The sequence below is a fragment of the Apiospora aurea genome, assembly GCF_038362705.1.
Source record: "Apiospora aurea strain CBS 24483 chromosome Unknown utg000009l_segment0_segment0, whole genome shotgun sequence".
Classification (NCBI taxonomy): domain Eukaryota; kingdom Fungi; phylum Ascomycota; class Sordariomycetes; order Amphisphaeriales; family Apiosporaceae; genus Apiospora; species Apiospora aurea.
Window position 1 is genome coordinate 2,321,128 of NW_027117396.1, and position 25,632 is coordinate 2,346,759.

At 53.8% G+C, this 25,632-nt stretch overlaps 12 protein-coding genes across 12 annotated transcripts; 3 read left to right on the forward strand and 9 right to left on the reverse strand.

The window, feature by feature from the left end:
* Positions 1-184: 184 nt before the first annotated feature.
* Positions 185-1,558, reverse strand: PG986_013840 (uncharacterized protein; the record flags this gene model as incomplete). Its single annotated transcript, XM_066850062.1, has 1 exon — positions 185-1,558. One exon carries the CDS (start codon positions 1,556-1,558, stop codon positions 185-187), a length of 1,374 nt encoding a protein of 457 aa, XP_066694205.1.
* A 1,386-nt stretch (positions 1,559-2,944) lies between these two features.
* Positions 2,945-3,564, reverse strand: PG986_013841 (uncharacterized protein; the record flags this gene model as incomplete). The annotated part of the gene is made up of 3 exons (XM_066850063.1): positions 2,945-2,962; positions 3,015-3,190; positions 3,258-3,564. 3 exons carry the CDS (start codon positions 3,562-3,564, stop codon positions 2,945-2,947), a joined length of 501 nt encoding a protein of 166 aa, XP_066694206.1.
* A 52-nt stretch (positions 3,565-3,616) lies between these two features.
* PG986_013842 (uncharacterized protein) lies at positions 3,617-5,304 on the reverse strand (the record flags this gene model as incomplete). The annotated part of the gene is made up of 3 exons (XM_066850064.1): positions 3,617-4,014; positions 4,068-5,087; positions 5,142-5,304. 3 exons carry the CDS (start codon positions 5,302-5,304, stop codon positions 3,617-3,619), a joined length of 1,581 nt encoding a protein of 526 aa, XP_066694207.1.
* Positions 5,305-6,657: 1,353 nt separating this feature from the next.
* Positions 6,658-8,259, reverse strand: PG986_013843 (MFS transporter fmqE; the record flags this gene model as incomplete). The annotated part of the gene is made up of 1 exon (XM_066850065.1): positions 6,658-8,259. The coding sequence occupies one exon, from the start codon at positions 8,257-8,259 to the stop codon at positions 6,658-6,660; it is 1,602 nt and encodes a 533-aa protein (XP_066694208.1).
* A 996-nt stretch (positions 8,260-9,255) lies between these two features.
* PG986_013844 (cerato-ulmin) lies at positions 9,256-9,835 on the reverse strand (the record flags this gene model as incomplete). The annotated part of the gene is made up of 3 exons (XM_066850066.1): positions 9,256-9,303; positions 9,385-9,470; positions 9,622-9,835. The coding sequence occupies 3 exons, from the start codon at positions 9,833-9,835 to the stop codon at positions 9,256-9,258; spliced, it is 348 nt and encodes a 115-aa protein (XP_066694209.1).
* Positions 9,836-13,134: 3,299 nt separating this feature from the next.
* On the forward strand, positions 13,135-13,404 carry PG986_013845 (uncharacterized protein; the record flags this gene model as incomplete). Its single annotated transcript, XM_066850067.1, has 1 exon — positions 13,135-13,404. The coding sequence occupies one exon, from the start codon at positions 13,135-13,137 to the stop codon at positions 13,402-13,404; it is 270 nt and encodes an 89-aa protein (XP_066694210.1).
* Positions 13,405-13,459: 55 nt separating this feature from the next.
* On the forward strand, positions 13,460-14,078 carry PG986_013846 (uncharacterized protein; the record flags this gene model as incomplete). Its single annotated transcript, XM_066850068.1, has 2 exons — positions 13,460-13,488; positions 13,658-14,078. The coding sequence occupies 2 exons, from the start codon at positions 13,460-13,462 to the stop codon at positions 14,076-14,078; spliced, it is 450 nt and encodes a 149-aa protein (XP_066694211.1).
* A 206-nt stretch (positions 14,079-14,284) lies between these two features.
* On the reverse strand, positions 14,285-15,655 carry PG986_013847 (uncharacterized protein; the record flags this gene model as incomplete). The annotated part of the gene is made up of 1 exon (XM_066850069.1): positions 14,285-15,655. One exon carries the CDS (start codon positions 15,653-15,655, stop codon positions 14,285-14,287), a length of 1,371 nt encoding a protein of 456 aa, XP_066694212.1.
* Positions 15,656-17,316: 1,661 nt separating this feature from the next.
* PG986_013848 (uncharacterized protein) lies at positions 17,317-18,219 on the reverse strand (the record flags this gene model as incomplete). The annotated part of the gene is made up of 1 exon (XM_066850070.1): positions 17,317-18,219. One exon carries the CDS (start codon positions 18,217-18,219, stop codon positions 17,317-17,319), a length of 903 nt encoding a protein of 300 aa, XP_066694213.1.
* A 1,619-nt stretch (positions 18,220-19,838) lies between these two features.
* Positions 19,839-21,535, forward strand: PG986_013849 (ATP-dependent RNA helicase DHH1; the record flags this gene model as incomplete). Its single annotated transcript, XM_066850071.1, has 2 exons — positions 19,839-19,958; positions 20,051-21,535. The coding sequence occupies 2 exons, from the start codon at positions 19,839-19,841 to the stop codon at positions 21,533-21,535; spliced, it is 1,605 nt and encodes a 534-aa protein (XP_066694214.1).
* Positions 21,536-22,826: 1,291 nt separating this feature from the next.
* Positions 22,827-23,955, reverse strand: PG986_013850 (uncharacterized protein; the record flags this gene model as incomplete). Its single annotated transcript, XM_066850072.1, has 3 exons — positions 22,827-23,094; positions 23,164-23,815; positions 23,871-23,955. 3 exons carry the CDS (start codon positions 23,953-23,955, stop codon positions 22,827-22,829), a joined length of 1,005 nt encoding a protein of 334 aa, XP_066694215.1.
* A 91-nt stretch (positions 23,956-24,046) lies between these two features.
* Positions 24,047-25,006, reverse strand: PG986_013851 (uncharacterized protein; the record flags this gene model as incomplete). Its single annotated transcript, XM_066850073.1, has 2 exons — positions 24,047-24,419; positions 24,612-25,006. 2 exons carry the CDS (start codon positions 25,004-25,006, stop codon positions 24,047-24,049), a joined length of 768 nt encoding a protein of 255 aa, XP_066694216.1.
* Between the last annotated feature and the right edge of the window lie 626 nt (positions 25,007-25,632).

Below are 25,632 nucleotides of genomic sequence, written 5' to 3' on the forward strand. Positions count from 1 at the left end.
ACCGTGCCGATGCCTCTGTTTGAAGTACAGGCTAATCCATAACAGCGTCATAATCAAGGACAGTAACGTAGACTAGGTACGAGAGTCCTAACCTTATTCCAACCTCCGTGTTCGCTTCGCAACTCATTCGCCCAATGGACGCATTACAGATGCAAGCATCCTCGATGAAGGAGCGCTTCCAACCTCAAAGCGAACAATACTGCTGAAGCGAACCGTTCTCACTGGTCTTTCCCAACCCCTGACCTGAGAACTTGACGCACGCGGACCCGGAGACCTGCGCCTGGCCACTGCCCTTGACGGGGACGCGGCCTTTACCGCTGGTCATTACGATGCAGTTGCCGTTGACGACGAGGGTGCCGCTGCCGCTCATCCACACCCTCCCGTTCCCGTTGAGGATTACCATGCCCGGGCCGGTGATGTTGACATAGCTGTCGCCGTTGATGACCGTGTTGCCACAGCTCGAGACCATCACGTTGCCTCCTGTGGCCTCGGTGTTCGCGAAACCTGTCACGTGGACCGGGGGCTGGGACGGACATTGCATCGTGATCGGTGGGGGCGAGATTGTGAGTCCGCATACAAGGTCATCCAGCTGTCTCGAAACAGTGGTGGGGGGCTTGGTGACAGTCGTGATAGGCTTTGATACCATGGTATCCTCGGGTACGCAGAGTTCGGTTTTCTTCTCGATATCGGCGGTGGGAGAATACATTCGCGAAAGAACCCTCTTGTCGCCACTCGACAATACCTTGTTGACCGGCACGTACTTATTCATGTCAATCGTTTCGCCCACTTCGATGGGATAGTGCATAATGGATTTCTCATCGTAGGGCGTCAACCTCTCCTTGGCGGCCTTAGGCCCAAGTTGGATTCGTTCAAAGTTCAGATCGAAGTGTGGCTGGCTGACGTCTATCATGAATCGCTGCCACCGGAAACCGCAGCGTGGATGTTGGTGCTCGTGCCATAGGCCCAGCGCGTGTCCAAACTCGTGAAGGATGGTGTGTTGTACATAGTCGCGATCCGTATAGTCCAAGTCGAGGTTCATGGTGGGTTCGCTTTGGGGAACGCTCGCGCAGTCAAGGCCGACGGAGCTGTAGGATCCGTGCGAGCCGAACCTGATGCGGATATCAGAGGCGCTGGCATCGGCGGATCCGAGAAATACAAACCGGATGCGCATAGGAAGCGTATTGTAATGCTCCGTGACCAACTTCTCGACAAGCTCTTTGTATTCACGGGGCCCGTTGAGGAACCGCACTTTCAGGAACTCTTTTTCATCAGGCCAGAGCTGACTTTTCTTCCCAATGAAACCAGCCTGCTTGCTTGTTACCACAGGCGTTTTGATGTTGTGCTTTTTGGGAGCTTTAGTGACATGTTGATGTCTGTTTGCAGTGCTGCTCTTGGAACGGCCTGGAACCCAAGTTGGACTTTCATTGCTGTTGTCGGAAAGTGAGTAAGAAGGTGACGACTTGGGCTCGGATGAAGACGGGGATAGCAACGACCGCAGGGAATCGTGTGAGCCCGGGTGATAGGGCACGGCACCACCATATGTTCCTCCTTGAGGCATTTTGCTGTCTGCAGAAACCAAGAACTGAATGTTTGCAAGCGGTAGCAATGGGGGTGTGGAGTAGATACGGCATGGCTTTATATTCAAGATGAGGAGAGAACATGGTATTTATGGCCTAGAGACCTTCATTCCAGCTGCGTTTGTATGCTTCGTTCACCATAACCTCAATTTTCCCTAGCTATTCTCGAACATTGCCATATTTATTCTAAACGACTCACCTGATTTCGAAAGATAACACGGGCCAAGGGGATGATCATTGTATACTAACGCTCGCTTTGGCGTCCGCTTCCAAGGATATGTACCACCCCTGGTTTAATGTGGCATGCTAGGTAACTGATCAATGTCTCAGGCGGCTCCAATCATAACGAAGAAGACATGTAAGTCTTTGATATCCACCTTCATGTCTCCACTGGAAAATATCGCACGGCAGAGAGCGTTCCGATGGTATATTGAGTGCTAAAGTGCTCTCTAAAGGAAAGAAAGAAAGGACAAAAGAGAAAGGTGCTACTGTGCTAATAAATACACAAACGAAATGTCTAGCGTAGCGCGCTAGGCGCGTCAAGGGGCGACCCCCTGTCTCCATCCTCCTGCGACAGAAAACGAGGGAAGGAAGTAATAAACTGTTTGCAAAGTGAACATTTGAAGGGCCAGGTTCAGAAGTTACCGAAACACTCCTTCCCAAGTAACCAACTGTCAAACAGCACATGGTGCGTAGCACAACATCTCCGATAAACATATTTTGGGTGATGGACCAATACTAGATGCAAGCCATACCAGTTGTATATCGATTTTCCCCTTCGATTGACAGGCCGCCCTTGACATCGCAATCTTTGTGCACCAATGCGATGCTAATAACCAGGCCAAAGTTCAAGTTCAACTCCTTGTATTCTACAACCACGAATACCTAAGATCCGTAGCCCACAGCTTCCAGCCTTTTCTGGCTGAGCTAATTGCAGATTGTTCGGTAGATTTACTTTTGTACTTCGAACGTGGAACTCCGCAACTTCATCGCCCCTCGAACTCATCCTTGGAACTCCAGTCATCCGCATTCCAATTTGTCTCGGAATTCCAATCCTCATACCGCGTCAGATCTATTATGTCCTGGTCTGATCCCAACATATCGGGAAAGTTCCTCCGTAGTGATGACATTACCACGGCAAAAAAAAATGCCTCGTATACCGTTCGAAGAAGTTGAGAACCCCAAGATGACCGCGTGCATGCCGGAACGCGCCATCAAATTCAGTCAGCCCTCTGCATGTACTCCGCCCGCCACATTCCATGAGAAACAGTACCATATCCAGTCTACCCATGGTCGCGGCCCAGTCGAGGGCCGTCATCCGCAGTGGCTCGCCACACAAACTTGTGCACTCGGTATTGACCAGGGCATTATGACTGAGCAGTAGGCTGGCAACTGCTATATAGCCCTTAGACGCAGCAATTTGTAGAGGCGTCGTACCTGGTGTTGCTGTAGAGGGTTCCACCGTAGCCCCTTTTTGATGAGCAGACGGATGAATGACTCTGATGCATTACTGGCACAGGCGTTCCAAAGAGCGCCTCGTTTGCGATATGTTCCCCTGTTGATATCCACTCTTTGCTCGATGAGCCATTCGGCAAGTCTCGGCTGGCCCAGGGCTATAGAGTAAACCACCAGATTCGAATATTTGTCTAGTTTCCCAAAGCCGGAGCTGGCCTGGATTACCTCTTTCAAGGTGGAGATTGGAGATCTGTGCAATAGCAATAAGGAGTAGACGCTGCGGATTTGATGGAACTTGTGCACCCAGTCCGCGAAGATCCTGAAGTATTCTTAGCGACTGTTTCTGTTCCACACGCCATTCGGAAATGGACGACGAGCCCATCGACAGGTCGAAATTCGCAGTGCTTCGAAGCGCCGCCTCCAGGTACGATAACTCCGCGTGGTCCACGGCATGATCTGTATCAAGATCGAGTAAGAGCTTGGCGATAGTATATCGATCTATCGACCTTGCCAGGAGCGCATCATAGAGCATGTTGGGCCTCGGTTCCATGCCGCAAGAACCCAAGGCTTTGACCGCCGCGAGACTACAGCTGAACCTGATCGCCTTTCTTAGTGTATCGGACGGGAATAGCCGCGTCAAAACGGCGATTGCTGATTGGATGAACAGCCTCTAGTCTACCTAAGGCCCTCATGGTGAGATGGAGAGTGTCGATGTCGATGTTCAAGGGGGCAGCCATATTGCCAGCTGTCGTCTGTAGCAGTAAGTTCATAGTGCTCCAAAGATTGGCTGTATCGTGTGTTGTCAGCGGTTCGGTAGTAGCCACTACAAGGTACAGCGCAAGAGGCCGCAAACGTTCCAGGTCAACACCATATTCAATGAGTATAGCGACGAGTTCGTGGTTGCGAAGTCCAGCAGCTTTGGGCAAGGCACCCAGGCATGTGTCGTTGTCAGTGACTTCGTACACTGGGAGCAGGGATGTATCTGGATCAACACCAAAGTCCAGGAGCGTTCTTGCGATCCCAAAATACCCATACCGATCGCTTCGGAGAGTGTCATCTGCAACGCAAAGTCTTGTTCTGCTGGTGAAATACGGTCAAAAAGCAACCGCATCTGTTGTTCCAGGGGTTCGGGGACTTGCATCGCGGCGCTGTATATCGACCAAACTACCAAAGCTATCCGAAACCATGTGCTACGCTCTTCCGAACTTGCTTGTGGATGACGAAGGCCGGATAGGTATTGCATTCGCTTCCATGTGGAACGGGGAAGGGGTTTCGTTGACCAGTCCGGAATTAGTGGACGCATTGCTGGAACCCATAGGAAGTCAGGATCTCCGCTAGCGCCTGCTTCCAACAACCAAAGTACATTGTTCACTTGCAGATAGTCTTGGATCAAGAAACTGCGACCGAATTCACCCTCCAAGTCTAAATTGTTGGTGCCCAGCCGATTTCGTGCTTCGACCCAGATCCTGATTATCCATGATTCTTCAGAGTCTGAAACCCCCATGGTCCCTCTATGGACGGAGGCTCTCATCTCCCCAGTATAATGACCCCTTGGAAGAGTGGTGGTGATGTAAACATCCATGGCCCGCTCAGCCCGAGGGTTTCGCCCACCTACCAGAGCCAAGTTGAAGAAGTCGGTATCGAACTCGTATCGGAACCACTCTCCTCCTCTCACGTCAAGTCCCGCCTCGATGAGAGTCAGATACTGCTCAGGATTCTGTGTCGGGCCCATAATCAGGTCCCACCAGAGAGCTGCCACTGCTGGGTTCTCTTGACGGAAGAAATCTTTGAGTAGTGAAGCGTCGGCAGATCTACCGATCCATTCCAGCAGACTGTATGTGCTATGGGCGTGATTGGTATCTTCAAACCCGTTGGACAGCTTGAAGCATGCAGTCTCAAGAATGACGACTGAATCGTTCTTTCCGAAGACTCGGGGATGCGGACATGACCGATGCAGGTGAGAAGCCTCCCCCTGAACAGGTCCATGGGAATGGTGGGTCGCGATATAGCAGAGACGATACACAATCTCTAACGGGGCATGAAGGTTTTCCTCCACTAGATACTCGTATAAGCACAGTCTAGCAATAAGAGCTTATTTCAGAAACTTACCGTATTTTCGCAGATGATGTATCAGTTGCTTTGACGGGAGTGTCGATTGTATCTCAACATATGCATCCTCAACCTTGTAATCCAAGACGTGATCGATAAAGCTCGTCACACATTCAAAGTCCGACTCGGTCCGGCCCGAAGTCGAACAAGAGCTTGTATTCATGAGGAAGCTTGAACCTATCTTTGCCATGCTTAGATTCGGTAAAGCACACTGATCCTTGCTCCAGGCTGGTTTCGAGTGAGGTATTGGCATGATCCAGCTTGGTTGAAGTAATCCTGATATAACGATTTTTACGAAGTCAGGCAGCTGGTCTTGGCTACCTAGACACTGAGGTGTTAGCAGTTGTGAGCATTAATCGCGATCGCGATCGCGTTGACATACTGATCCGGAGATAACCCCTTAAAGACTCTTTTCTCGCCCGTTGGACTTTTCTCGTGACAAGACTTTGTTTAATCTTCATATCACATAGCAGAACTGTGCATATCCGTCCATGTTGCATTTGGTTCGTTAATTCCCGGTCGACGAGAAGCCACTGTTTGTAACTGAGATTCTTGCGATACTGAAAGTAGTCCCGTAAGACTACTTCATATATGCAAGACCTGGGTAAGGCTTAGACACCACACTGTAACTGATCAGCTGTGCGGAATACTCACTCCACCTTAGGAAACCCATGGTGGCTTTCCATTTCCCTTATCACCTGTTTCAGCGACTTTCCCTCGACCAGATACAACCTTCCAAGCGTCTCTTTATGGTCATCCCAAGCACTGAAATCTCTCGCATCATTGGCACATCGAACAGGACCACCGAGCGCCATTCGGATGTCGGACTCCGAATGACGTATTGAAATGTAATAACTGGGGTGACGAGATAGAGGCTGTTGATTTGAGCGACGCGATCAAAGCAAAGAAAATGAAGTTTGGGTAAGAATAACGGGAGTCTGTTATTCAGACCAAAGTTTGTTTGATTTATCTTTTTTGGCAGAGTTTGGCTTCAATTGGTACTGAATCGCCAGATATGTCTTTATATAGGATGCGCCTGACCATCTTGACAGATTCGACTCATATCTGAATCCAGCATTGCCTGCCGCTTCATCCTAGTGTCCAGCCTAGGAATTGCGGTGAACGCTGCAACTCTGATGGCGGTTCCCCCTTCTCTGAAGGGTGTACTACCAAATATCTCTGATTGGCATTCGTAATCAGTTCGGAGTGTGGTACCACCACTGGATGCAGTATTATTACTACTTCACCTTGCAACTTGCAGGTTGGGGTATGACACTCGGGCTTCGCCTATCAAAAGCCATGATATTGAATCTGAAATTGACCAGCTCAGCTCCCAATCCGTAATAAAACTCAAATTTAGATGCAAGATGGCCCTTTCAATGCACCCCAAAGCGGTCTCTTCCTTAAACAGCTAGCGTCGGCACACAATATGCACGCACACAAGCCAGGGGAAAGCCATGCCTATCTAGCCCAGCGCTCAAACCCCCTTGTTGACAACCTCATCTCAAACATGTGGTCAATATCCATCATGCTCCGCCCCTTCAGCTCCGGCACGCAGAACCACGTTGCGGCCAAGGCGAACGCGCACAGCCCCGTGTACACGAAAGCCGTCTTGGCCCCCAAATTCCCCCGCGTCCGAGTTGTAGATGTACGGCAGCACAATGGCCATGACGGCGGACAACAAATGTTCCATGACGCCGCCGAGGCCTTGCGTGGGCGACCGCAGCAGCAGCGCGCTGGTTTCGCCCGCGATGGCGTAACTCGCGGGCCAGACGCCCACCCCGCACACCAGGATGACGCTGAGCATGAGCGCCACGGCTAGCCAGGCTGTGGTCTCCGACGGCCAGAACCCGGAGATGGCAAATGCGGTCCACAATACCAAGGCCGCGCTGAGGGATAGTAGGGTTATTCGCCGCCACCGGAAGCGCGAGACGACCCAGATGCCCAGGCCGTTGGAGATGATTCCCGCTACGACGCCACCGATCATAATTAACAGGGCCGTGCTCGAGGATAGGCCGAGGAGCTTTAAGAAGTAGCTCGCGCTTGAGAGCAGGTCCAGGCCGAATAGAGTCGGCATGACGTGCGCCAGGACGACGATCAGGGTCCGTCTCAAGTTCGTGCCTTGAAAGCAAGCCCGATAGGATGCCTGGGCCGCCATGGCACGCTCCTCCTCGATGACGACGCGGATACTCTCCAGCGTCCCCTGAGGGTCCACCTTCGGCGCATAGAGCGCCTTCGCCGACTTGAGGGCCCGCTCCTCGAACCCCCTACGGATCAGGTAAGCTGGGCTTTCGGGCATGACGCAAGCCAGGACGAACGGGGCGATCGAGAGCGCCCACTGTGATCCGAAAGCCCCGAGATATCCCGTCTGGCCCTCGACGCCGCTGACGACATAGACGACGATGGAGCCGATGAGCTGGCCCAGCAGCGTGACGGACGGGAAGAGCGCCATGGCGGGCCCGCGCAGACACGTGGGCGCGTTCTCGGACACGTACGTGATGGCCGTCGTCTTGATCATGCCGACCGAGAGGCCCTGCACCGTGAGGCCCACCGTCAGCATGGCGCGGCAGTCACTTTGCTTAGAAGGCAGGTGCGAGAAGAAGATGATGGCGACGGCGGCGGCGGAGACGACGCTGCCGAGCATGAGGTTGACGCGTCGGCCGACGCGGTCTTGGAGCCAGCCGCCCAGGGCGGAGCCGGTGATGGAGCCGATGGGCGGGAGGCCGAGCCAGAGGGAGAGCCAGGTCGAGGGGATGATGAGGGCGCCTTCGTAGAGGTCGCCGTAGTCGCGTAGGAAGGAGTCAACGGAGACGATGGAGCCTACCACCACTAGGTCATAGCCCCAGCCGATGATAACTACGGACATGGCGAGGCAGTACCCGGTCACCTTGGAAAAGCGGCGGATGGCGGGGATCAGGGGTAGATGCTCGTCGATGGCGGCCGTCTCACCAGGGCCCTTGGAGGGGGTCATATCTAGCGGTGTCATCAAGTCGGTCTTCGGGGTGTTGTTGGTCGTTTCCGGTGTGACTGAGGATATTTCGCATTGCTCTGATCCCAGACTCGGCGTACTATTAGGGAGCCGACTACTTTCCGTAGAAAGGGTATGCTGCTTAGGCATGGCGAATTTCAGAGTAGCCAGATTACTGAACTCAATAATGAATCATAGTGAGGCATTCACAACAAACAGCCTACATATCAACTGCCAACTCAATTGATACTGGTAATATATGAATGAGAACCAGCCTGTATTTCCAGATCACGGACATTACAGCTGGTCACCAAAACCCCGACGGACGGACTTTAAAAATGCATCTTATTGCTTGGCTACCTTACCTTCACCCTTGTAGTTAACCAGTCGCCAATGCATGAGCGTTGCGCGCACGGGTGGCATAAGTACGATTTCCCCAACTGATTGGCCTAGTACTACACAAGCGAGCACGAAACGGCGTATAGGGGCTCCATTGATCGACCATTTTCCTGCCTTCAAATGTAAGTAGCCACGTCCGGGTGTGGCAGTGCCTCTTGTCTATTGCCGGGCGGGCGCGGGTGTTGAGAGGCGCCAAGGGATGATGCATGCATGCCGGTCGGAAAACCGCGTCAGCATTAAGTGCCGCGTCAGCAATGAGGCCAGTACTTGGCTGCATTTGGTAAAACGAAGTACGTCGTGCCAAGAATGGAACATAGCATAGAAGCGTTCCGAATTAAGAAGTGTCCAGTCTTACGGGGTTATCTACAGCATGGCCTTCTATGACCGCACTCTGCTGCCGCTTTATTCCCCTTATATCAATCAGCTCAAGGCTCGAATCAAGCATCGTGTTGACACAGGGTGAATTGTGTGAAAGAATCTGATAATAGATGGCAGACTAAAAAATCTACGCTTTTCATACGTCATATAATTATTTAACGACAACCCCGGCACTGGCGAAGAACTGGTCATAGTGATGGTAGTGAATGACATTTTAACCACTGAGCGATAGAGTGTAAGAAGCTGCAAAAGGCACATTCCCTGACTAAAATCTCTTCAATCCCCTTTCGTCACTCGCAAGCGTGTTCGCGTATACCGTCAGGCACGAACCAAAGCTCGTGGTACCAGTTACTCGGTAGGCATCGTAACCTATGCAGTGACACCGATGGGGGTGTTGCAGACGAGGGCTTGCCCGAGCTGATAACTCAGAAGAAAGCAATATGTCAGGTCCAACGGTATCCTTGCTAGATTTCACACGAGAAAGGTGACTATACTTACAACGGGGAGGGTGCAGCACTTGGCTTGCTGGCCAGATCCGGCACAGATCTCCTGGAAGTTCTCAGCGCTCTTGGGGAGCTCAGACACTGGGTGTAAAAGACTCGTTAGTAATCGTTTACATTATGGTTCATCATTGATGGGCGTGGAATGGCAACGGAAAACAAGAAAACAAGAATTATAGATTAATTTTCAGGAAAAGGGAGGGAAGGGACTACAGGAGAACGAGACTACACATACCGTTGGCGCAGTTCAGGTCAGCAACTCCGCCCACATCGGTGGCGCAGCACTGCGGGACGCTGTAGAGGAGGACGTCGCGGCAAGCGTCGTAGACGCCGCCAGGGGGAGTGCCACCGCCAGGGTAGTCACCGTGGTCTCCGCCGCCGGTGCGTCGGAGAACGGGATTGGCAAAGGCAGTAGCCGTCAAAGCAAGAAGGATTGCGGTGAACTGCATCCTGAACGTCGGTGATCGGGGGTGCTGGGGAGTGAACTTCAAGAATTGGGGGATGTTAATCAGGAAGGAAGCGAAGGTTGTCCGAGCTCTGGTCCTTGTAGTCTTATGCGATGATGAGGGAACTTCAAGTCAAGCTGGATGGCGAAGAGAACAGCTCCTACTTATAGACGTCTGGCCCTGGATCCTGGAAGTCAGACAAAATCTCTTTCTGGCTAGGTTTGGCCACGACGATGTCTCCTTCTCCATGGTGGTATGATAACCCTCAGCCGCTGTGACCCAGGCCAATATACCTATTGGTGACATTTCTCGATTACATGCTCAGATCGATGAATTCGTATGTCATCGACGATCTCAGGCCTATAAAGGGGCATAAATCTTGATTTTATAGACTATATTCGCCGGCTAATACCCCAGTCTACAATATACGCTGACTGATTTGGGCAAGAGATCGACACAAACCTCTCGTGCCATGCATTTTATAGCAAAGACAAATGCCGCTGCGCCCAACATTTCATTTTACCGCCAGCCCCATCGACCCATTCGACGATGAAGCCAGAGACTTCCGCCGTGTCTCTTCCGCACAGGCGCCCAATCAGACCGGCTTCTACCCAGAGATCAAGGCGGCAGGTGCTGCTGTGGAACATCGCCTCGTAATGTGCATGGACATATGCAGCCTCTGACGTCGACTAAGCCGTCCTCCTGTGAACGATGAGTGAGCGTCGGGGGGTGCGATGCGTATCCATGATGCTCTACGGTATTTTAAACCCGGTCGATGATCATTGGACTGTGATTTGGAAACCGGCTATTACCTGGCGGGTCAGGGGTAGCCGGTTCGCCAATGTGTTGCGATTTCAAGCCGCCGTGTTGTGATTCGAGTACTGGATGTGTGCCTAGCCGGGAGATAGGTGAGTCTGGATACTTGCAGCTTGAAGCCTGCATTGAGCCGGCCCTGGTTTGTGCGTTATCCTTTTGGGATTCGGCCCCGAGGACCGCGTTCTTGCCGTTTTGCGTTCACCTGCAAGCCACAGTAGTTATTCACCTTGGGCTGCGCGTTTTCAGATAGCTCATTCGGTGTCTCTGCCCAGGGGAAGGGACCAGACATATCAGCTGGTATAGCTTACTCGGAAGCCGCATGGCAGCAGGTCGCACAACATGCCGTGGCACGGGCTCTAATCTGCTAACAGAAGCAGCTGCAGTGCAAAAGTGTCGGAGTGGAGGGTGACAGTATCCGATAGAAACGAGATGCTGGATCAAGTACTATTCGGTTAATGAGAAATGCGCTCGCTACAGGCACCGCGAACCCGTATCCACCAATAGCTCTTTCTGTGATGGGCCATACCCCTCCTCAGTACCTGTGCCGTCCACAGCGGCTATTGGGATAGTATTGAGACCACTCAGGCAGATCAAACCTTGACACATCGGAATCGCTGCTCACCAATCGAATGTTTTGTTCAATATCACCCGGATCGGGAAGACTTTGACTATTTACCTTCAGGGGTGAAGACGGGCCCAGAGTCCTAGAGAGCCCCTCGTCAGACAGGAGTGGAGAATATGCAGGCAATATACACTGCAGAGCAGTTTGCCAGCAGTTCAAAAAAGAGAAACGGTCGACAGGGGTACAAGCTCGAGTTATACTCTGGTCCGCCGATCCGGACAAGGCTCTCAACGCGGGTGGGGCAGAAAAACAAATACCACGGTAGATCTGTCACGTCTTCGAACATAAAGACCCAGATTCGCATCTCGCTTGGTGGCTGTCAGGGGTTCCCCAGAGCGCGGCAGCCGGCACAGTCTCTGCCAAGCATTTTAGGTCGCAATCCAGGCCCCCAAATGGCGCCAAAGGGGATGGGTCAAGGCACGGGCCCAAAGTGCCGTTGGAGATGGCATCTCGGTCTTCACCTCGTTTTCTATTCCCGGCCTACCGATTTAGCCGAGTTTGGCGAGGGCGTTGGCTTATTCTCCATGACGTCAGGCCACAGCCGCTGCGGATATTGTATCGTTCGATTCAATCGAACACTTATGGTACCGTTGAACAGGCTGTTGTCGGACAGCAGGTGCCAAGAGAAGTCACCGGGGGTAATTACGAGGGCCAATGTAATTCGCGGTTGCGTCTTACCCTGCAAAGTCATTTACGGAGTCAGAATATGGAGCCCTGCAGCTTGACTGCCTGCGAGCCACAACATAGGGACCGTCAGGGTGGCGCGTCCAGAATGGGAAAGTCAACAAGGATGTGGCTGTTGCCATATAGTGGAATGAGGTATGGCACGCCCAATTAATTTCTTCTGGCTTTCGAGTTGCGCAACAGGCGGCTCCAGGATCGTGCAGAGACCAGCACACCTCTCGGTCCCGTCAGCTGGTGCAAGCTGCTGCACTGCAGCCTGGGCTGAGAAACATTTCGATAAGTCACATTGCACAAGTATTGTAGTCGGTGCAATAAGGTGCCCATCCTTGCCGAAGCGACCTCCTTGGACATATCAGATGTCCATTGGTCTGGTACGTGCTCCAATTAGATCAGTATAGTCCCCTGTGTAGGCTTGTGACATGAGGGGAAGCCGGCCATAATGATCGTGACGGGTGCCTCGCTTCTGCGTTGATAGACTATTACGGCCTTTGCTAATTCACAAGAGCAATATTACTGGTGAAACATGCCATATGTGATTCACAGCTAAGTTTTACCTATGTAACCCACTGGTTGAGTCCATGTTAGTCGATACAGGCCATAAACAACCAAATGAGGATGCGGGGGCACTTTCAATGATATCGGCTTTGGTGATCTAATAACAGAAGATATTGTTGGATTGGGGGAATTTGTTGAGCAAAGGTGTGACAGGACTAACCTCGTGCTCGTTCTATATATTGGCATCTGAAATCATGATGTCCTACAGGATAGCATCTCGGTAACGAAGGAATATTCGGGATATCCACATTTATCACGAATCCAATGTCTCTAAGATCTAACAAAGGAGGATACAACCACCACAAAAACCTCGATCTTTAAAATACCGATCCCTTTAATATCAGACTTAACTTCAACTCGAAAGCGGGTATGTATGTATGAATGTTCGGTGGGATCTCGGGCATCTCTACTGTAATGGGGTTAGCCGAGTGGAATCATGTGAAATGTGCCGCCTGCTGCCTAGTGCTTGACAGGGAGCAGTGGATATCAGTAAATGTAGGTTATATAAGAAGCTTATACATTTTAACACGCCACTTGCTCTGCGTATGGTGATATCTAGATTAGCTTCCGCTTGTGGCCTTTCTATCTTCGCCCTGCCTCGCTTTGGCATATCCTCAGCACCGCTATGACGGCCCCTGTAAGATCCCTTGACGACCGGCTGGAGGGTGTTCAGAACTCGATACCGCCACTAGCTTCCTACGAGGCCCTCAAGAAGGATGAATGGTACATCAACGTGAACAGGGAGATTCGTCGTCTCCAATGGTCCCTCGATGGCCCCCTGGACAAGGCCGTCCGGGTGATGCGCCACGCATACTATGACTCCGACGACCCGCCCCCTGAACCCTTCTACTGTCCCCGAACCGATGATGACAAGACTGGCTCCGAAGGAACCTGACATGCCATATCGGAGCTATCATTGTTCGAACCCAAGGTGTCGTCGGTGACAATAGATGTCCACTGCCTCGCCGAATCGGCTGACGTATGGTCGGACATACACCTCGAATGCGACTGGATATCATTCGAAGACGATCCGAGCGAAGCTGATGGGGAAGACGACCACTCCGAGACACGGTCAACATATCCCTGCGGCGCGACGGACCCGGCCAGAAAATACGACGTGCTGACGATCCATGCGTTGTCGACAGCAGAGGGGGCCGTGGCGGCTACGTCACCATTCGCGACTTCGTGACGGCCGCGCACCCGTGGTTGCTGGGCCTGCAGGCGCTGATTTTGCGGGCTCCGCGGGGAGTCGAGCTCTTCGATTTGGATCTGTTATATGAAGATCCTGAGTCCGAACGCTCTCCGCCGGCCGACACCAAGCTGATGGTGTTGGTGGATGGCAGTCTGCGTACGGTCGGTGTCGACGTGATGCCGGAGTCGGAATGGCTCGTCGAGAGCAAGGAGAACCCGTTCCCGGAACAACCTTGCCCGTCGTTGCCAAGGAGATATGCACCGCCGCCGCCGCCTGACATGACGCCTGTGGGTGGGGTCGACCCCTCGGTGGAACGCTGGAATAGGGAACGACCGCCGCCTGGGCTTTTGCATGCGCAGGTTTGGCCGGGTGTATAATTCAAGTTGGAATGAGCAGTAATCATATTCAAGATAACATTTTTTCAAAACCTATGCGAATAATAGTGTAAAGGATATCGTACAGGCGGTCTCATGAAGAAAACATTCGCTTGCTAATAACAATCACCAAAATGAACCGGACATATCCCCCAAGCCACATGATCTGACCAAACGCTTCCACCATTGTGCGACGTTTGCAGGCACATCTACCTGTCGTAACCATGGTGGCCCGGGTGTCGCGGGCTGCTCTGACCAGAATGATCCCCGCCAGCAGCCGGAGCGTATCCCGCATAACCACCGCCCCCGCGCCCCGCCGGCATGGCCGTGAGCGGCGCAACCTCCTCGTAGATACCCCGGCGTCTCTGGGTGTTGCTGCGCATCTTCATCCCGAACCGCAGACCCGCGACGAACTCGGAAGGGTTAAAAATTCCGGCCCAAGCCCAGACGCCGAAGGGTCCGCCCTGGTAGCCCGAGCCGGCGGGATTGATCCCGTTGGGAGCGTGGCCCGTCTCGGCCACGTCGGCGAGGGGCTTGTGCAAGGAGGCGCGCTCGAGGTAGTACGGGCTGACGCTGTAGGCGTGGTGGAAGAAGACGGAGAAGGGGACGCAGAGCAAGGACAGAATCAAGACGGGAATGCCGATGTACTCGTCGGACCAGGACAAAGTGTCGGTGGGTTGGAGCGGATTGTTGTGGACGACGGACGAGCGCAGGATCCAGTAGACCAGCTGGATCAGGCCCGTCACGGCGACGAGCAGCTTGAAGGCGAGCAGCTTGGCCAGGGGGCGGTGGTGCGCGAGCTCCTGCTTGAGGGCCGAGTACATGCGCAGCGCGGCCAGGACGGCCATGGTCAGGCTGACGTTGTGCGCGATGTCGAGCCAGAGGTGGGCGAAGTGCGGGCTGCTGCTGACGAGGCAGTAGACGCGCGCGCCCTCGGTGACGTCGGTGAAGACGGAGATGCCGAACTGGACGACCGGGTACTGGAAGATGCACCACCACAGACTGCGGTACCATTCCAAACCGTTGGGCTCCTGGTTCTTGCCGTCCTGGTTGCCGCGCCGCCTCCCGCGGCACAGGCCGGCCTTGCTGGCGGGCACCTTGAAGACGGCGAAGAAGGCGTCGCGCTGCTCGTCCGAGGGCGAGATGTACTGGCACATGAGCAGGAAGAAGTTGGCGAGCGCGATGGCCTGGAAGAAGTCGAGCCAGGGGCTGAGGTAGGCGTAGCTGTTGGGGAACGCGGCCTCGAGGAAGAGGCCGATGGCGAAGATGGGCAGGTAGCAGCAGATGCGCAGGATGTTGAGCTGCTCGTTGGCGCGGCTCAGGTGCGTCGCGTGCCGGAACATCAAGATCAAAATGGTGACGGTCGTGAAGGCGGCGCACCCGGCCGTCACGTACAGGCTGAGCCAGTAGAAGGTCTGGCCGCCGGCCAGTGCGGCTGTCTCGGTCTCGACTAGGGGCCGGGGCATGGCGCAGATTTGGCCGTTGCCGGCCGTGTAGCTGAACGGTTCGGTCTTCTTATCATCTCGGGGGAAGTGGTGTAAGAAGCGACCGACGAGGTGGTGTAAGTGAGTCGGGTCCATGGTGTGTGTGTGTATGTGTTTGGCCGATTCGTTGTCAATGCTTATTAGGCGCAGATGTGTTTCTGTGAAAAGACTTGAGCTCAGTCAGCGCCAAGGAGTGCGAATAGCGCCTATTACTTATACCGCTGCTGAACGGTCGGCCCCTTGCGAGGGCGGCGGCCTTGCGGCACAGCCATTGCAGCGTCCTTTTCGTCAAGCTGAGCTGAGTTGGAGGAGGGGGCCGCGAGTCAAGGAACTGCGCAGTGGCTCTCTAAGTTCTCGACCACTCAGCTTCCGCGGCGCAAACTCTAGGAGGGGAGGCTTTGCGATGAACCGCAAAGCTTAGCCATGTCGTAAGATGTTAGCGTGTCAGCCAGCTCAGAGCCAAAAGAAGGGGGGGGGCAGCTGAATGAAGATCCGTAACGTCAAGTAACGTCCGCCATTCATTCCTTTCCTGTCCTTCCTTTCCAGATTGTAAATGGAAACGACCCCCCTGGGGCTGCCGGGGCTACAAAAAGAGTAGTAAGCAATGCGCCTCGAGATTTGCAGATCATCGACGGGAACGAAACCGACGTTCGTGAAATAGTGCTCAGCCTCTTTCCCTGACTCTTGAGCTAGCGCCGACGGTTGATGACAATGAACCATTGGGCACATCCGTCTTGCCGTGTAGGGCTGTACATAGAGGCCGACAACACCAATTAAACCAAAGTGCATAGCCACCCCTATTCCGGCCATTGGGGGAGCTGGAGTCGGCAGGTCGGGGGTCTTACTGGCGACTTACAGGGATCGATTCCGTAACCCCACAGTGGTGGATGCGCTAAAAAGCTTGACTTTCTTCCTAAACGATACCGAGATGTGCCCCCATGGACCCATGTCGTCAGCAATGGAAGAGGAGTGCAGCGACTAATAAGCAAAACATCCACGTACTTGAATGCAGTGTTTTCTCGCTGGTTGGGGCTATGTACGAGCAGCCTCTGCCTCACATGGTTCGGTATCGTTTAATTGCCAATTGCGTGTGGCTTTATCGCCGGTACGGAGGCCAGATGGCCGTCCGGGACATAGTAACGACCGAATGATGACTGGGAGGCCTTCCGTCACGTATCAACTGGGAACAACGTTCGAAAAGCTTTACATAATTTCATAAGCAGTGCTTCGGATACGAACCAACCGATGGTGTCAGAATAAGATGAAATAAGCCGGGTAGTAGTATCTTCCTGTAAGGATTCCTGTGTTCGGGATACCCGCGGCGGCATATTAGTACCACATCATCTGTCGATAAGAGTCACCCAGGAGCCCGGCTGAACACAAGAGAGGCAGCTGCGGTTCTTGAAAATCGCCATGACAAAGGCCTCCGCGTATGGAATTGGTCAATAAATGTAATTTCTTGCGAAAGTGCTTCAGGGTTACGCATATGTAAGTGACAGGCGTGATATCAATATTATTCGATATCGGGGAGAAAGGACCAGAGCTGCGGCCTACGAACGACAACTAAGTCCTGATAGTAAGTCCATACAATTGGACTGTGCATATAACCTATGCCGAGAGATGCTAAAACATCATAGTCTCATTTACAAAATTAGGCATTGCTTTTATTCTGGCAGATGCGACCGATGACAACGCCAAAGTCGAGAAGAGTCCAACGTCAACTTGGAACGCGGCTTCCTGTATGCACAGTCGTACTTTTACTTCGTCTGGGTCGCTGGTGGCGGTTGATGGACAGGGATATTCCACCCTTCCCTCTGTCGCAAGAAGCTTTCCACTCGCTCATGCCGGCTCAGGCCAGTCTGCTCGACCTTGCGCATTTGTATGTCGTGGCTGATGGCCTCGTGCTTCTGGTCGTGCATCTCGACAAGGCTCATGCTGCCCTTGTTGGCCCTCCTGGCCTGGCCCATGCTGCCCACTAAGACGAAAGCGCACAGGACCACGACGAACATCTCGTTGCTCATGAAGACGGTCTGCTGCTTGGCCTTCGCTCCGTCTCGCTCGCCGTACCACCGCTCCCAATCTTCCCAGGTTGCGTTCATGCTCGGATTGCCCGGTTCGTTCCGCCAAGACTTCTCGGCATGGCGGTAGGCACTGTTGTCCATGGACAATTTCGAGCCCCAGCCGGCGCCGTACAGATCGTATGCCCTTTTCTTGGTCGGATCTGAGAGAATCTGATTGGCGGCTACGACGAGACGATAACGCTCGAGTCTGACAGCGTGCGAGAGGGAGTCGACCTTGCCGGTCTGGGTGTGGCGATCGGGGTGGTAAATCTTGACTAGGGTATAGAACCGGGCTTTGCTGTAGGGCGCATCGCGCTTCTGGTCGAAGATCTGATACGGGGTGGGGTGCGCGACCGAAGGCCAATCATGATGGCTCACGGAGGTCTCTGGTCGTTTAGGAAATTTGTCGGAGACGGTGGCATATCGTCGACTCGGAGCTCGCGTTAATTGGCAGCTCTGTCGTCGGAGGGAGGGGGGTTTGGAGCCGGATTGGACCGGTCGGAGCGGGTTACATGATGACGTCGTAGACAAGTTGGGCCATATGAAGGTCGGCAGGTTTGAAGAGGAGCAGAGGACGACGGGCGACTTTTTCAAGAGCATTTTGATGGAGGGCTGATAAATCGATTGATGCTACATGGTAGAGAAGTCATGGCTCTGAGGAAGGAGGAGAGAGGATGCGGCGAACCAGACGTTGATGAATGGGTGAGTCGGGGGAGAGGGCTCGGGCCTCGGACAGGGTCTATGTCGTAGTTGGTGTAGGGATGGTGCTTCTGCTGTAGTCATCTTACTAACGTTGAAGTAGGTGGGCGAGTTGTTGCGAGCCGTTGCTAGTCGAAACCCAGCAGACTTGCCGACTTGCAGACTTGCCAGGAATCCCCGCGCTCCGAGTCCAAGCGACCGAATGGAGGGGATTTGGAGTGGCCCATGCACAGCCTACCGAAAGTGTCAAAGTGCTTGACGATGGGGAATTGCAGCCGTCAGTGGTCACAGTCACATGGACATGGGCCAAGCTTTGAATGGCCAAAGTTCAAAGCAAACCACTCAATCGGGTCGACTCCCTTGCCGTCAATGGATGCTGGATACGGCAATATGTATGTGGAAAAGGTAAAAAGAAAGCTGGTGATATGCACATTTGGTCTATGTACACAGTTCATCCAATACAATGGAAGACATGCATTCCGTTCAACGTTTATGTGACAGACCGACGAGACAGGCCGGCCCTTGCTGGTTGCTGGTGTCCCGATCTCAGATTCGATAGTTGAGCTGACGGGCGGATTGATTGGCTGGTTCACGCAGGACCAAAACGCTGCCCTTGTTTTTTTTTTTTTTTTTTTTTTTTTTTTTTTTTTTTTTTTTTTTGCTCCAGCTGTTAGACAAAAACCAGGCAAGCAGCGAAGGTGAGTCGTGGGTGAGAGTGTGGTAGCGGGTGAGCACCCAATCAGTGCCGGGCCTTTAGGTTTCCTCTCCACCAAAGGCCGCTAAAAATCCAACTACGACTACATGCACTGCGCACTGCGCACTACGCACTACGCACTGCACACTATCTACACTTCCCATCCCTCACACAAAAACACCCTCCACACACTAACCCTCATTCCTCCAACCGCCACGGTCCATCAACAACCAGCAATCAAACCACATCTACCACTTCCGTCTTGGTCTCGGAGAGCAGCACTCGACCTCCCACCCGTCCACCTTTCCTACTCACCCTTGCGCCTTGCTTTGCGGAGACTCTCGCCATCTTACGGAAGCTTGTTCATCTGCCGGACAGCTTTTTCCAATTTCCACCAACGTCCACTCCTCATCCACCTCTCGTTCAGCTTCACCATCTTGAGGCTGACCAGCTGCAAAACTCCTCATCACGAAGCCCTGTCTTTGTCACGTTTCTTCGTACTCGCGTAGTCCTCCGGACGAGAGCCTCATCGAACCCCGGCCACAAACCCCGCCATCTTACGTCCCACCTCCTGCAAGTAGCAAATTCGGTCTTGCACCGTCTTCTCCAAGGCGCCTCTTCAACGTCGACCTGCCCCGGCCGACTCTCGACTCGATTCTCTACACTGACTGGGATCCGCGAGTTCATTGAACTCGACCAGTTCCGGCATACCACTCTTCACCCCTCCCGACGGCCGTTCATATCCACACACCGGACGGAAGGCCAGCCTTGACCGCTCAATCCAACAAGCCTACCCTACTTTCTCTACACACAACCCACATTCGCCATGACGGACGCATTAGCAGACCAGATGCGGGCCTCAACCCTGGCAGACAACAATGGCTCATCAGAAGAATGGAAGCAGACTTTGAACCTCCCCGCCAGGGACGGCAGACAGCAGACAGAGGTACGTGCCTGCTCCGGCGATCCCATCTCCGTCCCTCTTGCCCCTAGACCTGGAGGCTTCGTAACTAACAAATTGCTTGCCCTTCTGCTTAGGATGTGACGAACACGAAAGGACTCGAATGGGAAGACTTTGCCTTGAAGCGCGACCTATTGATGGGCATTTTCGAAGCCGGCTACGAGAAACCCTCCCCTATCCAAGAAGAATCGATACCCGTGGCCCTGACCGGCCGTGACATCCTCGCCCGAGCAAAGAACGGTACCGGCAAGACCGCCGCTTTTGTTGTCCCGACTCTGCAGCGCATCAACCCCAAAGTCAACAAGATCCAATGTCTCATCCTCGTGCCGACTCGCGAACTTGCTATGCAAACGTCGCAGGTCTGCAAAACCCTCGGAAAACACTTGGGCATCAACGTTATGGTCACCACTGGAGGAACCGGCCTACGAGATGATATTATCCGTCTGCAGGATCCCGTCCACATAGTGGTGGGCACTCCCGGACGTATTCTGGATTTGGCGGGAAAGAACGTGGCCGATCTGAGCGAATGCCCCATGTTCATCATGGACGAGGCTGACAAGCTGCTGTCCCAAGAATTCACCCCCGTCATCGAGCAGCTGCTGCAGTTCCATCCCAAGGACCGCCAGGTCATGCTGTTCTCCGCCACCTTCCCTCTGTCCGTCAAGGACTTCTCTGACAAGAACATGTCCAACCCCTACGAAATCAACCTCATGGACGAACTTACCCTTCGTGGGATCACCCAATACTATGCGTTCGTGGAAGAGAAGCAGAAGGTTCACTGCTTGAACACGCTCTTCTCCAAGCTGCAGATCAACCAGTCCATCATCTTCTGCAACTCGACCAACCGTGTGGAGCTGCTGGCCAAGAAGATTACCGAGCTCGGATACTCCTGTTTCTACAGTCATGCCAAGATGGCGCAGCATGCACGAAACCGAGTCTTCCACGACTTCCGCAACGGCGTTTGCCGAAACCTCGTGTGCTCCGATCTCCTGACCCGTGGTATTGATATTCAAGCCGTCAACGTGGTCATCAACTTTGATTTCCCCAAGAACGCCGAGACCTACCTCCATCGAATCGGTCGATCCGGTCGCTACGGTCATCTTGGTCTGGCTATCAACCTGATCAACTGGGAAGACCGCTTCAACCTCTACAACATCGAGCGCGATTTGGGCACCGAGATCCAGCCCATCCCCGCCACCATCGATAAGGCCCTCTACGTTTACGAGAACCCCGAGAACATCCCTCGACCGGCCAACACCCTGCCGCAGAGGCAGCAGCAGCAGCAAGCATCTTCTGGTACTGCCCAGAGGAATTCACAGGACCAACCCCAGCGTCAGCCCACCGTGCCTGGCGCTTCCCAGGGTCGCGGCCAGCAGCAGCAAGGGCCGTCTGATTTCCGTGGCCAGCCACAGCAGCAACAGCAGCCCGATGGTCAGCCCCGTCAATACCGTGGTAACAACAACCACCGTGGCGGAGGTCGCGGGCGTGGTGGCTACCAGGGTCGTGGTGGATACAACAACTACGGCAGAGGAAGGGGCCAGCAGCCCCAGCAAACCGCCTAATTGTCCCACCACCACAATGCTTCGACAGGCCACATCCACCAAGACGACTTTGCGCAAGTTCATTCAGCGTGGCCAACATTTTTCTTTTCCCCTCCCTCATCTACATTGTACATAATTCCCTTCTTATTTGGCTTGTTGATCTGTATCATACCCATCGCGCCGTCTGCATTGGTTCTCTGTTTTTCTCCAGAAACGTCCCTTGGAAGGGTTTTTTTAATCATAAAGAAGATTTCTCGAGATGCATCTGAGGACTGGAGGCCCAAGCACGGTAGGGCGGGAATGATTAATCAAAAGTGGCGTTCTGGCGTTTTTTTTTTTTTTTTTGGCAAATTTCATGGAAGCACGGCGACCAAGGCGAACTCGGTCTCCTGGGCAGGGTCGGTCCTTCAACGGATGCCGCTGGCCTTTGCTCTTGGTTGGCAAGGCAAGGCAGAGTGGTTGATACGAATAGGGTAATGACGACTCGGATGACACGCGATTGCGCAACCCCGCGGGTTGGCACTCAACGTTGCATTTTCATTCACATGCTTGGGGCATGGTCGGTTCTTGTCTATCCATATTATGCGACGGACAGGAGGGGATGGCATTGAATACCTCGATCGATATCGTGTGATACGGTATATACGTGGTTTTTGGAGCGGGAAAAGCAGGGGAGGGCTGCAGCTGGCCGCCTGGTGTGCTCCCCTACTCTTATAGAATGTCGGCCATTCATTCTTGGACACCAGCTAATGTCCCATCTCAACTCAACGGGGTGAGACTTGGCTGGCGTGGAAATCAATTGTCCGCACTCTTTCGGCGACGGACTTGGCAATCTGGACTCAAGTTGGCATCCACTGTCGGTCGACGCATCTATCTCCGGATTGATGGCTCGACAGACAGACTGTGTCTCCTTGCATGGTCTACCCAATCAATGAGAAAAACGACGAAAAAAATCCTTTTTCTGGAGGAGACGCTGGATCGGCGAGAGGGCTTTTTCGCACCAGTCAACTACGGTATTGCATCCGCCCTACACGGATGTAATTGGCAGTTCTGGTAGGCTCTCTGGTCGTCTGAGCAATATGTAGTGGCTTGAATATATGTCACGTTCTCCTTCAGCTTTCCGTGTTCCAGGCTAACCTTGACATATGCTGACCTGACTTGTAGATGATGGTGACAGTCAGGGCATCGCTCAATTGATGATGCCAATGTAAAAAAGTATTGAGTCAAAAAGGGGAGCTTTCCTGGAGCTTTGCTTGGTGGGGCAGCAGCGCGGGGCATCCGTGGGCGGGGCGGGCAGGTGCCAAATAACCGTTCATTGCTCCTTCATGGCCATGCTGGTCCCTCTTGGTGCTGGAATGCGGGAGTTCCAGGTAACTGATATCGTGACAGCGCACGATACTGCTCGCTTTGCGACCCCCGTCGCGTTATCGGGCTCGTTGGCCCCCTTGTCCTGGGTAGATAGGTCCAACTGGGTGGCCGCGACAGGGGTTGCGGGCTGGCCTGCCCGTCGGGGCTCCTTCGGGCCAAGATGGACCCCGGCTGGTGCACGTCGTAGCATGCCTTGATGAACTTGCCTCGCACTGCATCGCCGTGTCAGTCAGTCGCCCAACCATGATCGTCATTACGAATGGGAACTCGGGATGGTTTACTTACACATGGACGTCTGGAATTCAATCTCCAGGTATCCCAGGCGCCGGACATTGGTGGGAGGTACCTCCCCTTTCTGTTCATACAGCACCGATGCCGTCCGACCGCTGGCCGAAGGCGATCGGGATCGGCTCGAGTTTCTTCGCATGATTCTCTCGCCGAATGACGGTCTCCTCGTCGGCTGTTCATCCACGTCGGGCCCGTATTCGAGATCGCTTTCTGGCGAATACATCCGCAAGAGGAGCCGGGTCTCCCCCTTGAGCTCGGGCGACCGCTTGAACCAGCGGATCTTGTACTCGACGTGGTGGCTGCCGTGGCCCTTTTCGTGGTGGGCAAACGAGAGGATCGACAAGTCGTCCGCCGCGTCCGTCCGCAAGATCTTGAGGTGCACGTCCTTGGCGATGTACTTCTCCTCGCGCGAGTGCACCACCAGCGCCTGCACCATTTCGAGGAACTGCCGGTTCCGCACCCGGCGCTGGAACGTCTCGCGGTCCGGCTTGTGGGTGAAGTAGTACCGCGGGATCTCTTGCGTCGTGCAGGTGCCGTGGCCGTCGGTGATCTCGAAGGTGTGTTTCGTGCTTCGGGGCAGGAAGGACACTTCCAGCGTCTTGTCGTTGGGCTTCGGGTACGGTATCCGCGTCTCGTTGCGCGGGACTTGGGCTTGGAGTCAGCAGATGCAGCATCTTCTTGTCGGGGAGGGGTTACTCACTAAAGTGTCGCAGCCGAATGCCCGCCATGGTCCATTCGACGATTCTGAATTCGCCGGTTTCTTGGACGGAGTAACGATCGGACATTAGGTCGATTTGGCCACTTGAGAAAAGGACGCTGTTCGACATTAACACCGTTCTCATTGTCGGGGGGTGGGGCTTTGGGGTATTTACAATTTCAACGGCCGGCCTTGGATCCCGTTTTGAACCACTGTGATCTCCTCAGGGGCGGATTGAAGCCGTGGTGACCCACCGGCTGATCGTCGCGACGCGGTCGGCCTTCCGGAAGGACAACCGGGTCTTCTGGGACATCTTCTTCATCTTCCGCAATTGATGCTGGATAGCTGGTTGACCCATTTATCCCATGGCTAATTTCGGCGACAAGAACGACGATGTACTGTTGCACTCCACTCTGGATGATCGAGAACTCGCTGGACCGGTGTCCTCCAGAAGTGGCACTACCAGCTGTTCCAGACTTGAGGTGACGGAAAACGGTCGCGACGGAACGTCCAAGATCGGCGGTCGTGGATTGGGCAAGCTGGTGCTCCCACCTTCGGTCAGAGTCTCGCCCGTCAATCGTCTCTGAGATATTGTCTCAGGAGATGCAACGAGTTGATCCCCATGGCTTATGCGACGTCGGTTCGGCCGGGATAGTGCTACCTCATCAACCAGTCTGTCGCTGTGGTTTCTATCAGTCACAAAGCAGATACGATGTTGGGTTCATGGAAAAGCTGCCCACTTACATAAGTTCGACGTTCATGTAAGTACTGAGCTCCTGGAAGTGGTCGTCTATCCGCTTGTTGAAGCCTTCCAGCCGACTCTCGCTGAAAAGGAACCCGGTGCGCTGTACGGCAACCCGGATCCCCGATTTGGAGGACAGAGTCGCGTCGTAATCATTGAGGAACGCCTTGCATTCTCTCAGGGTCGTGGCCGTCCCCAGGTACTGCGCATTCAGAAGCGCGATTCCGGACTTGGCGATCTTCTGCAGAAGCTCATGGAGGCCCTGCAGTCGCACGTTGAGACGTTGGAGCTTCTTCACGCTTGGATCGTGCCCGGAGAATTCATCGTACACTTTCGATCCTAGTTTCAACGCCGACGTTGACAGCTCGATGATGGACACGATGTTGCTTGGGTCCATGTCGATTTCCGATAAATTAGAACTAGGATGTAGGTATGGAGTCAAGTGGTTCGGGTGGAGGAGGAACGCTGGGTCAAGCCCACGCGCGATTGCGACATCAACCCTGCCTGCCATAAAAAGGAACAGGCAAGGGGGCGGGGCAACCTCTCAGCCTTTCCACCCCCTCGTGTCTTACAATCGGGCGCACTATCATCAGATAGATGGTCATTTGTGATGTGTGCAGAGGGTGCTGCCTGCGGCTCTCCTGATCCTGATGCCGGGGCTATTTTTAAGTGAAGGCGGCTGCACGGCATGGCGGGTTCTGGCCAATGGCGGGGCCCGGCTCGGCCACGTTTTCGCATCAACGGTCGAAAGCCCCAGACATTCCGGCGCACCACCTCGTCGACCAAAATCGATAGTCCAGACGGCCAAGCTCGTTTATGTCTGTCCCAGGAGCGCGGTAGGAGTGTCAGCCCAGAGACTCGGTGCCGCAAACGAGGTCGTCGGCACCTGATCTGGATCGGTGAGAGAGCCCAGCCTCAAAGCCAAGCGAGAGCTGAAGACTGACTCCAACTGTCGCTAAGCAGGGGCCTCGGTGAAGAGGAGAGATCCAGCCACAGCCGCAATGGGCGAGAGATTGATGGAAG